Below are 12,022 nucleotides of genomic sequence, written 5' to 3'. Positions count from 1 at the left end.
ACATCGGTAGGGGACTAATAAAAACACCAAGGCGTTCTTTAATTACTTAAGGGGTAAAGAACAGGTTGAGACAACCTTGGCCCAGTGACGATAGCACAGGGAGATGGTTTACTAGTGATGAATGTGAGATAGCAGGCTCATTAAATAGATATTTTGCTGCAACATTTACACCGACAACAGTCAGGGGAATTGCTAATAGCTGAGGTAATCCATCTCGGAGGTGAGGAATGACTTTTAGAGGAGTTCCAGGTAGAGGAGAGGAAGTTAAGAGAAGATAAAGCTCAGGGGCCGGTTAATATGGATCCAAGAGTATTGAGTGAGGTGGCAGAGAAGATTAGTGTGATGTTAACAGAGCAGATGTGTGATGTTAACAGAGCAGATAAGTGTGATATTAACGGAGCAGATGAGCATGATGTTAACTTATATCTTTAACAGCTCATTGTAAAATCACTCAAGATACCAGAGGAGGTAAGAGTACCAAATATAACACCATTATTTAATAAACGTTCCTGAGAATAACCAGAATAGACTTTCCATAAATGCAGATGTCACAAAACTTGGAGACAAGGTAGATAGCAGAGGTTGTATTCACAGGAGGATAAATTATGAATCATAGGAGGTAATGTTAACTCTGTACTGGAATGTCGTGAGGCCTCACTTCAAATAATGTGTACAGTTTGTCTCCACAACCTGAGATTAAAGAAGAGGAGAGGTGAATGGTAATTAGGCAGGGGACTTTCATTTAGAGAATAGGTAATGCACGGCATGGTCTCCCTGGAAAGGTCGTGACATCAGAAAACTGAAATTAGGTACATTACTTGGAAGTATTATGGATAGAGGGGTGTGTGGGCATTGGCAGGACTGGTAAACAGTTCAGGTATGCATGGGTGGTTGGGATGCCCGGGAGAGGTTCTCAGCAAAAGAAGAATCTGCATTCAGTGCTTGGTCATTCATCACCCCCACCCCTTCCTCCCCACACCTTTACCTTTGTCCTTCCTCCCCACACCTCTACCTTTCTCCTTCCTCTCCACACCTCTACCTTTCTCCTTCCTCCCCACACCTCTACCTTTCTCCTTCCTCCCCACACCTCTACCTTTCTCCTTCCTCCCCACACCTCTACCTTTCTCCTTCCTCTCCACACCACTACCTTTCTCCTTCCTCCCCACACCTCTACCTTTGTCCTTCCTCCCCACACCTCTACCTTTCTCCTTCCTCCCCACACCTCTACGTTTCTCCTTCCTCCTCCTCCCCTCCCCCTCCTCCCAAAAAAACCTACCAATGCCCCTGTGCCTGCCTCGATGTTCTAATTCATACTCCCCTTCCCGCCTCCATCTTTTTATAACGGACCAAATGGCCCCCTCGTGTGTTCAAGTACCTTGTATTGTACACAGTTTGTATGCACATGATTTTGATGCATCTCAATGTTTATGAAAAGCAAGTTTTCTTTTTCTTCAGCAATTTTGTCAAAAGGGTACTTGGGTGATAAACCCTTGAACCTTTTTTTTGGAATTGTGAAGTATTCAAGCTTGTAGTCGAGGGAAAATGCAATTCTGTCAAATATAATCAAATAAAAAATTCATTATTTCTGTGATGTGTTACATCTATGTGTTGCATTTGATTTCTGTCACATCAATAAAATCTTCCGAACTCCCTCTCCTTCCTTACTTGTATGTAAACGTTCTCAGTTGGTGTTTTTTTTTTAGCTCACCTGGAACGAAGTTCATGGGAGCTTATGCAATGGCGCGTCGTCCGTCCGTCCGTCCGTCCGTCAGTCCGTCCATCTGTAAACACTTGAAACTTCTCCGAAACCGCTGATGTGATTGCGACTAAATTTGGCACAAATTATATTTGTTGTGTTGTGACTAAAGTAATCGGAGTCCAAGGGGGTCTACCGGGGGTCAAAGTGGATCCAGGTTTGACCACCCAAAATAGGAATTTGCTTTTTTCTTCATACAATATTTCGATGAAACTTGACCACAACCTTCACCACCCGTGATATACCGAAGTTTGTTCAAGGTATTACAAAAATTGGGGTCTGAGGAGGTATACATGGTGGGGTGAGAGGTGCGGGGGTTACCCCCAAAATAGGTATTTTTTTGTTTGTTTGTTTGTTTGTTTAAAATCTTATGATTATGTTCGTATGATTCTACTTGCTGCCCTGTCTCCTAGCAACCATTGGTATTGGTTTAAAATAGCTTTAGTCGGTGCAGTTTACTGTTTATTCTACCAGGTGAGCACCGGGGGTATCGCCCCTATGTTTTACTTTTGGCATTCTGTTCCTCATTCATTAACAACGGAAAGGTGTATTGTGTGATGAAAAGTGTGTATAAGTGTGTTAACAGAGCAGATATGCATGATGTTAACAGAGCGGATACGCGTGATGTTAACAGAGCAGATATGCATGATGTTAACAGAGCAGATACGCGTGATATTAACAGAGCAGATATGCATGATGTTCACAGAGTGGATACGCGTGATATTAACAGAACGGATATACGTGATATTAACAGAGCAGATATGCATGATGTTAACAGAGCAGATATGCATGATATTAACAGAGCGGATACGCGTGATATTAACAGAGTGGATACACTTGATATTAACAGAGCGGATATACGTGATATTAACAGAGCAGATATGCATGATGTTAACAGAGCAGATATGCATGATATTAACAGAGCGGATACGCGTGATATTAACAGAGTGGATACGCGTGATATTAACAGAGCAGATATACGTGATATTAACAGAGCAGATATGCATGATGTTAACAGAGCAGATATGCATGATATTAACAGAGCGGATACGCGTGATATTAACAGAGTGGATACGCTTGATGTTAACAGAGCGGATACGCGTGATATTAACAGAGCAGATACGCATGATGTTAACAGAGCGGATATGCATGATATTAACAGAGCGGATACGCGTGATATTAACAGAGCAGATATGCATGATGTTAACAGAGCGGATACGCGTGATGTTAACAGAGCAGATATGCATGATGTTAACAGAGCGGATACGCGTGATATTAACAGAGCAGATACGCGTGATATTAACAGAGCAGATATGCATGATATTAACAGAGCAGATAAGCGTGATATTAACAGAGCGGATACGCGTGATGTTAACAGAGCGGATATGCATGATGTTAACAGAGCAGATATGCATGATATTAACAGAGCAGATAAGCATGATATTAACAGAGCGGATACACGTGATGTTAACAGAGCAGATACGCTTGATGTTCACAGAGCGGATACGCGTGATATTAACAAAGCGGATACGTGTGATGTTAACAGAGCGGATACGCGTGATGTTCACAGAGTGGATACGCGTGATATTAACAGAGCGGATATACGTGATATTAACAGAGCAGATATGCATGATGTTAACAGAGCAGATATGCATGATATTAACAGAGCGGATACGCATGATATTAACAGAGTGGATACGCGTGATGTTAACAGAGCGGATACGCGTGATATTAACAGAGCAGATACGCATGATGTTAACAGAGCGGATATGCATGATATTAACAGAGCGGATACGCGTGATATTAACAGAGCAGATATGCATGATGTTAACAGAGCGGATACGCGTGATATTAACAGAGCAGATACGCATGATGTTAACAGAGCAGATATGCATGATATTAACAGAGCGGATACGCGTGATGTTAACAGAGCGGATACGCGTGATGTTAACAGAGCAGATATGCATGATGTTCACAGAGTGGATACGCGTGATATTAACAGAGCGGATATGCGTGATGTTAACAGAGCAGATATGCATGATGTTAACAGAGCAGATATGCATGATATTAACAGAGCGGATACGCGTGATATTAACAGAGTGGATACGCGTGATGTTAACAGAGCGGATACGCGTGATATTAACAGAGCAGATACGCATGATGTTAACAGAGCAGATATGTATGATGTTAACAGAGCGGATACGCGTGATGTTAACAGAGCAGATAAGCGTGATGTTAACAGAGCGGATAAGCGTGATGTTAACAGAGCGGATAAGCGTGATGTTAACAGAGCGGATAAGCGTGACGTTAACAGAGCGGATAAGCGTGATGTTAACAGCGGATAAGCGTGATGTTAACAGAGTGGATAAGCGTGATGTTAACAGAGCGGATAAGTGTGATGTTAACAGAGCAGATAAGCGTGATGTTAACAAAGTGGATAAGCGTGATGTTAATAGAGCGGATACGCGTGATGTTAACAGCAGATAAGCATGATGTTAACAGAGCGGATACGCGTGATGTTAACAGAGTGGATACGCGTGATGTTAACAGAGCAGATATAACAAACATAGAAATACTGGAGTGTGCTCGCTGCTAGACCACCAAGCACTTCTCAGTGCAAATAGAGAAAATTTGGGTGGGGGTGAATGGGCTTTCTCTTAAGGCCTATTTATTGTGAGTGGCTCTCAACCATACATGGTGCTATATTACAATGCTTCAAATAAAATTGTTAATTATTCTAATATTTGAATTTGGATCTTCGCAGGAGGAAAACTGTGGTCATACATCCGTGCATTTGTGAATCGCACTCCACACGAGAGTGAGGAGGTCAAGCAAGAGGCCACCATCATGGACCTGGTCTTGGGAAGAGAACTCACTGGGGCTGTGTGGCCAGGCCAAGACTCCTGGACCGACACTAGTTCTATGCCATTCGATAGGCAGACAGAAAGCTCTGTGGAAGGTTGCAGCACGGGTGACAATGATGACGATGATGAGTTGGAGGAAGATGATGATGACACTGCAGAAGAATATGATGAAAGGATAATGACAGAGAGTCCCTCGTTGTCTTTGACCTCTGGCGAAAAAGAAATCGCCAGCAGCTACGCTGGACTCTTTCAAGACCTGCAGGTCGAAAGTGCAGACAGCCCACCTGTTGAACGACAAGCGCTCGAGGTACCTTCTGCTGTGGATTCTCATAGCCCCGATAGCTTTTTCTCACCTATAAGCCTTCAGGCGTTTGCTGTGCCCAATGAGGTTACACCTGTTTCGGAGACGCCAACACCTCACGTTCACGATACCATCGAAGAGGCACGAGATCGTCCATTGGACCTGTTCCGGATTGACAGCAAGGACAGCTCTGGGGAGGTAACACACCTTGCTGAATTTGGCATTCATACAGACGTTGGCGACGAGGTTCGGAGAATGTCTTCAGTTGCTGGACAAAAGCGAAAAACATCCCCAGAATTGGACTACGAGTTCAATTCTGATCTGGAATGCTGGGAAGAGAACTCTGAAATAATTCCAGTGATTTCTTTTGAGGCCGCTGCGCAGCAGGATGCTGTGAGCAGAGATATTGATCTGGACGCCGAGTTTTCAAAGCAACTTGACAGCACTGGGTCGTTTGATGCTCATGAAAATCCTATCTTTGCAACTTTGACAGGTGCCACAAAAGAGGATGAAGGTGAGATTGGACAGAATACTGCAGAGGCTGATGTCTTAGAAGTTGCCTACGACCACAAAGAGCTCGTTGAACCCATTGTGGCCTTGGAAGAAGGGCTCAAAGAAGATGGAAATGATAGCTTGAATTGTATGAAATTAGACAAAAAAATGCATGAATTACAGGTGTCCCAGGAGAACTTTGATGCGAAGGTTTTAAAAGTTACGGATAATGGAGATCCCTGCGATATTGCGAAAGGGACAGACCAAAGCCATAACGGATTTATTCCTGATTCTTACATTGACACTGCGGATGGGAGGATGAGTGACATACTGACACCTCCTGCTGCGAAAGCAAAAGAACAAGATTTGCTTTCCGTTGACGTTGAATCATCCTCCACCTCTGTAGGTGATGGTCAAAGACGGGCAAGTACCTCTGGAAGAGTTCTTCCTATGACGATTGAGAATGTCTGTCCATCAATCATTGGCGACAGTTGCAGCGCGAGCAACGATAAGGGTTTGATCCCGGGTGACGGGGCAGCGACCCGTTTGTTCCGTAACCTCGAGCAAGCCCAAATTGTGCAACCCACCTGTACTGCTGTTCTGCCAGAGTCGCACGTGCGATCCTGGGCTGCAGAGATCATTCTGGCCTTGCAAGCCCTTCACAAACGAGGCATCATTTGTGTCGACCTAAATCCCAACAACGTCCTTCTTGATGACAGAGGTGTGATTTTAAATGTGTTTCTTTTTCATTTAAGATAACGCATGCAGGAATTTGAGTTTGAAGGCACACCTGTGAGATGTTCTACCTGCTATGTTTTTTTTTAAACCCTTTATTGTTTTGTAATTTTTAATATGCACTTCCTATTTCTTTTTCCTGGTCAGGTCATATTCGTCTCACATATTTTGTCCAGTGGAGTGAGAATGATAGACGCTACAGTAGGTGCGCGCACGAAGAGTTTTACTGTGCTCCAGGTAAATCTCATCCTTGTTTTTGCAAAGAGTTTGCTGGTAATGGAGCCCCTTGTGGTTCTGAACGTTATTTTTTTTAATATATATATTTTTTGTATACAACATCGAGGCTCGTGAAAGAGCTAACATTAATCACACAAAAAGTCAAACCGACACATAAAACACAAAATAAAGGGAGCGGTAGACAAGATGGGGAGAGAGGGGGAAGGACACAAACACAACATTTGAGGGCACGGACATCGAGACAAATGTGGGAGGGAGAGGGCTTGGGGGGAGGTGGGAGAGGTATAAAACATATGGACACTGCAAGGACTTCTAGGAAAGAAGTTGGAATTTCAAAAAAGTGTATCTGGGGTGAATTAGCCGGGGTAGAAAAGATCAAGGTTTTGGATGGGGGATGATGAGAGATAGTGGTGAACAGCTGTTTTAAAGACCTGGAGGGAGGAGTGGGATTGAAGGGAGTGGGGGAGTTTGTTCCAGAGGTGGGAGAAAAGAGGAATGAAGGAGTGAAGGTGAGCAGAGAGTCTTGATTTTGGCAGTTTAACCATGAGAGGGTTGCTGGCAGATCTTGTGCGACCTGTAGGAATATTTGGGGGACAGAGCACAGATAGAGCTGGAGGAGCAAGGCTGGAGAGGAGTCGGTAGAAGACAGAAAGACCACCAACCTGCCTTCAGTGAGTGAAAGGCCCTCAGAGTTAGGTTCATCGCAGGAGATTCCAATGATTCTGAAAGCTTTGGTTTCAACAGCGTGAAGCTGAGCTAGGTGTGAGGCAGGAGCACCGGCCCAGAGGGGCAACAGTAATCCATTGAGCTGCGGATGAAAGCCTTGTATGTGGTGAGGAGCTCAGGTGTGCCAAGGAAGGACTTCGCGTGACGGAGGATGCCCAGTCGGCGACTGGCTTTGGAGGCCAGCTTGGAAATGTGGTTTTCCCAAGAAAGATCATGGCAGATAGTGAGACCCAAAAGCTTGAGCGACAGAACTTCGTGGAGAGGATTGTTGAGAAAGTAGATGGGAGGGTTTTCCAGTCAGTCTTTTCGGAGAGACATCGTAAGAGTGTGAGATTTGTCAGGATTGAAAGACATGTTCCACTTGTTTGACAAGTCTGTGATCTTATCCAGGTCTGCAGAGAGTGAAGAGGCTGCAGACTGCCGATCTGTGGGTTGAGATATGGAGCGGCAGAGAGTGGAGTCATCAGCAAAGAGATAGAGAGGATTTTCCAGAGAGTCGGAGAGGTCATTGATGAAGACTAGAAAAAGCACAGGGCCCAGAACACTACCTTGGGGAACTCCAGCCAGAACAGGAAGGGGAGATGAGAGAAATCCATTCAGGGCCACACGTTGCCGACGACCAGAGAGGAAGTCCGCAAGCCATGAGTGGAGCTTTCCATGGATACCATAGGAGGAGAGTTTGGTGAGCAGAGCTGGGTGCCAGACCGTATCGAAGGCACGTGATATGTCAAGTGAGACAGCTTTGATTTCCTGTTTGGCATTGAGGACCTCCATCCATTGTTGAGACAGCAGAAGCAACATGTCCAGAGTAGAATGACCTGGTCTGAATCCAAATTGATGATCGGAGATCAAGCCATTGGAGAAGAGGAACGATTTGATATCCGAAGCAATGATGGATTCCATGACTTTGCTGATAATTGGGAGCAGGCTGATTGGTCTGTGGTTGCAAGGATTTGTTTTTGCACCTTTTTTGTGTAAAGCGGTAATCTTAGCTGATTTCCAAATGCTGTTAGATGATCTTGAGCAAAAGAGAGGGTGAAGAGAACAGAGAGAGGGTGAGATAGAGCGGTAGAGCAGGATTTTAGGACCCGTGGGCTGATGCCGTCTGGTCCAGTTGCAGAATCAGAGTCGAGGTTTGACAAAAACTTCTCCACCTTGTCAGGAGAGAAGGAGTTAGCATAACTACATCACTGGGTGAAGCAGTTTCCAAGTTTGGTACCCGGCACCAGGTAAACCTTTAATGTGAATTCAGCACTGGTATTATATTCCAAACACTAACCTTACCTATCTGTGTTTACTTGATGAAGGTAACCACTCTTCGAGGTTCTGAAGGTCATTTCCTCCACTGTGGCTGATGTCATACCGGTGTGCACTGTACAACAACGCCATTGTAAAATGTCATGCTGTAAGGAACAATGTTATCCGTAAAAGAACTACCAGGCTTGGATTGGTTTGTTTTGCATTCCCACCTGGACTGATGGTTCATGGTGCTAGGGAACACAAGTTTTAACCGCAAAAAAAACAATTGAAAAAAAACCCTAACCATAGGGTTTACCCTAACCCTAACCCTAACCCTAACCCTAACCATAACCCTAACCCTAACAACTCAGGTTTTAACCTAAAGAAAACAATAATTGAAAAAAAAACCCCTAATCCTAACCCTAACAACCCTAACCCTAACCCAAACAACCCTAACCCTAACCCTAATTCCATATTGTATATAACCCCTTGTCTGCAATCAAATTGGAAAAAGTGAGCAAGTTCCTAAAGAATGGAAATAATGAATAATCATAATACTGCCAAAAAATGGACATTTGTCCCAAATACAACAGCTGGCAGGGAATGACTATCTTGTCTCTTCCTGGAAAAGCACTTTGTATTTTTTCTTGGTATACAAAGTCGAGGCTTGTCAAGGAAGTCAAGGAAGAGCTGGAGCACAAAACGGATCAGGACACAACAGAACAAAAATAGCAGCAAAATGAGATTGAGGGGTAGGGGGAAACGCCAACAGCAGGGCCGAGGGATAAAATGGATGGAGACGGACAAACAAGGAATTGGGAGTAATAACGAGGGGAAGAGGAGGCTGCAGGGGATTGACAAGATGTTCGAACCACCGAACTCCCAGACTTAAAGCGGACGCTTTAACCATTATGCCACTGAGTCTGGTTAAAGTTATTTATAACTGCTGGAGTGTACCACTTTATGATGTAACAGTGGCCATGATTATATAGTAGAAATACTGGAGTGTACCAAAGGCCGAATCAATCATTTACAACATGTGATCAAGCTTTCTCCGCTCGACTGGACACCTGTTCAGAATGGACGATTCAATAATTCCAAATCAAACTGTCATGGACCCAAAAATGGAAAAAGATGCAGATGAAGGCCCCGTCGCTCATGGCAACATGCGATGAAGCAACATCTGGATCTCAAGGGAGTGGTATTTGAAGCCATACAATATCTGGCAAGCGATGGACAATTTTGGCGACAATTTGCTGCCCAAATGTGCTGATCAGCACCTGATGGACTAAGTATGGATAAGTAAGTAATATAAACTGTATCTGTCTGTCCATTGTCGACTAATGTCGTTGTAACTCATGTTAAGCTATACTGACATCTACTATTGTCTTTGTCTTAAGTGTACTAATATCCATTATATTATGGACCACCATCTCCATGAGCCTTAGGTCAATGTTAAAAAAAAACCCTATCCTCTTTTTTTTGGGGGGGATATCGGGAGATCTGTGGAAGGGAGAGGGCTTGGGGGAGGAGGTACAGGAAGGTGGGGGGGGGGGGGGGGGTTGGTTGGGGAAGGGTGTGGTATATATTTAATTTATATTTAAATTAATATAGATTTAATTATATATTTTTTTGTTGTAGAATGCAGAAACAAGTTGAGCACCAGGACAAGGAGAGAGAATGAATCAAAAGGCAGAAGGAAAGAGAAAAAGATAAAAAGCCAACAAAGGTTATCCTTTTAAGAGCATTTTGCATGTTAATAGAGTCGGTGATTATATTATCCTCAAATGGACAGTCATGGCACAAGCAATTTCATGCAAGAGGCGTTCTTGCTGTACTCCATATATTTAATGACATTGTGTCCACTTCTCCATCAAAACCACAGATTGACAGGCAGGGTGGGAGAAAGAAATAGTTTATTTTAAATTTTATCATGTTTTTTAAAACTTTTAACTTTCTAATTTCCAAAATGTCCTCGTGGCTCATATGGGCCTCACAAGCCTGTCAACCAGTACTTGATGGAGAGATTGTCCGTGATAGCTCCAGAGCTCAATGGGCCCCCTCTATTGAGTGATGCATCAAGTCAATGCGACCAAGATGAGATTGGGAGCTTCTTTCTGTCTGGCATTCCTTTTTCACTGACAATGCCTGCATTTATAGCATAATTATTCTACCTAATGCAAAGCATCTGTAGTAACACAAAGCACCGCATAGTGAGTTGTGCAGGCTTTGAGTGTCTTGCGAAATACATAATTGTTTTGCAGATCCAAGATCTTCATAAATTATGGAATATCAGATGCATGAAGCAATATTTTGTTACATCACAAAGTGAATGAATGATGAAAGTGTGTTCAACAGCGTGTAACTTAACAGAGGCCCAAACATAGCGGAGGAATTTGTTAGGAGGATAGATGCAGATGCAAAACATGATTTCTAACACGTTAACTGTACAGCATGATATATATATATATATATTGTTGCGGATATGGGATTTGGCCTCCATCCATATCCGCTTGTAAATATTCCCCTATTTCCCCAATACTCCCCAACTATCCCCAATCCCCCATTCCCTAGTCCCATTGTCTGTAAACAACACTCTGTAGCCCCGACCTTCCCCTTTTTCCCCCATTAAATGTCGTGCCCAGGTTCACCGCATCTCACGTAGACAACTATAGGACATCTTGCTAGTTATTCTTAGTCTATGTCAGTTAAGGACTCGTTTCCATTAATTCTGACTCTTCGTTGCACCAGAATGTGATTGTATGGCACCAGTAGTAAGTTTAGGACCTCCCAATACCTCCCCACAATCTCATCTCCGCATCCTCCCATCATCTCATGGAACTACAACAACAACAACAACTACAACAACAGCGGGGGCGGCGCGGCGGCGGCGCGGGGAGTGTGCGTCCTCACTCCGGCTTGGTTAGCCGCCATTGCCCATGTGCTCCGACGGGGTTACCACACAGGGGCTGACTGTCAGCTCCTCGTCAAGGGCGGAGCCCGGTAACCCCCCCGCACCCAATAAGAAGCGGCGGACCGATTCCATCTGGGGCGGAGCTAACGAGCCGAGGGCGTGTCACTCCCCGCTGGATATACGCAGCCACTTACCGGAGGTGACGTCAGATGCGCCTCAGCTTGAAGAGAAACGGACGCCACCTCCAGCGCTGAGAAATACCTCCCCGCCTCTCTGGACCGGACCGGGTCGATTCTGCCCCTGAGCCAAGGTGCACCTTGAGCTATCGACTGCCTGCCCTCCCCTGCCATCAATCCCCGTGTGAGTCAGTCTTGTCCCGTTTGTCTGTGGTCTGTCGGGAATAAGATAAGACCGTGTATAAGTGCCCACCTTTCTGTGCTGTACCTCTTGTGCCGTGTAATCTAAACGTTCTGCATATCCCATATTATAACCTCCTACGGAGGTCTTGAGAACTGTACCCCTGGTGTCGTGTCATTTAACCCAGCCGTTGTGTCCTTTCCTTCATTGATCTAGCGTAGCGCGATTCGGCCAACGTTCGAGTATAATCGGGTAACTTGTGCGAACACGGCGGCCATTCCGCTCGGCCCAGCATAACATCTTAATAAGTCGTGTCCGTAACAATATATATATATATATATATATATATATATATATATATATATATATATATATATATATATATATCTATCTATATATAT

At 44.3% G+C, this 12,022-nt stretch overlaps 1 protein-coding gene across 12 annotated transcripts in view; it reads left to right on the top strand.

The window, feature by feature from the left end:
* LOC137426452 (ribosomal protein S6 kinase delta-1) overlaps positions 1-12,022 on the top strand; it is a 100,310-nt gene that overhangs the window by 57,458 nt on the left and 30,830 nt on the right. For all 12 annotated transcript variants that reach the window (XM_078779409.1, XM_078779417.1, XM_078779407.1 and 9 more), the window contains 2 exons: positions 4,521-6,134; positions 6,296-6,385. In XM_078779409.1, the coding sequence (XP_078635535.1) occupies positions 4,521-6,134; positions 6,296-6,385 (1,704 nt within the window). The remainder of the gene's footprint in view (positions 1-4,520; positions 6,135-6,295; positions 6,386-12,022) is intronic.

The sequence above is a fragment of the Myxine glutinosa genome, chromosome 5 (genome assembly GCF_964187855.1).
Source record: "Myxine glutinosa chromosome 5, kmMyxGlut1.1, whole genome shotgun sequence".
Classification (NCBI taxonomy): Eukaryota; Metazoa; Chordata; class Myxini; order Myxiniformes; family Myxinidae; genus Myxine; species Myxine glutinosa.
This window is presented reverse-complemented; position numbering and strand designations above follow the sequence as displayed.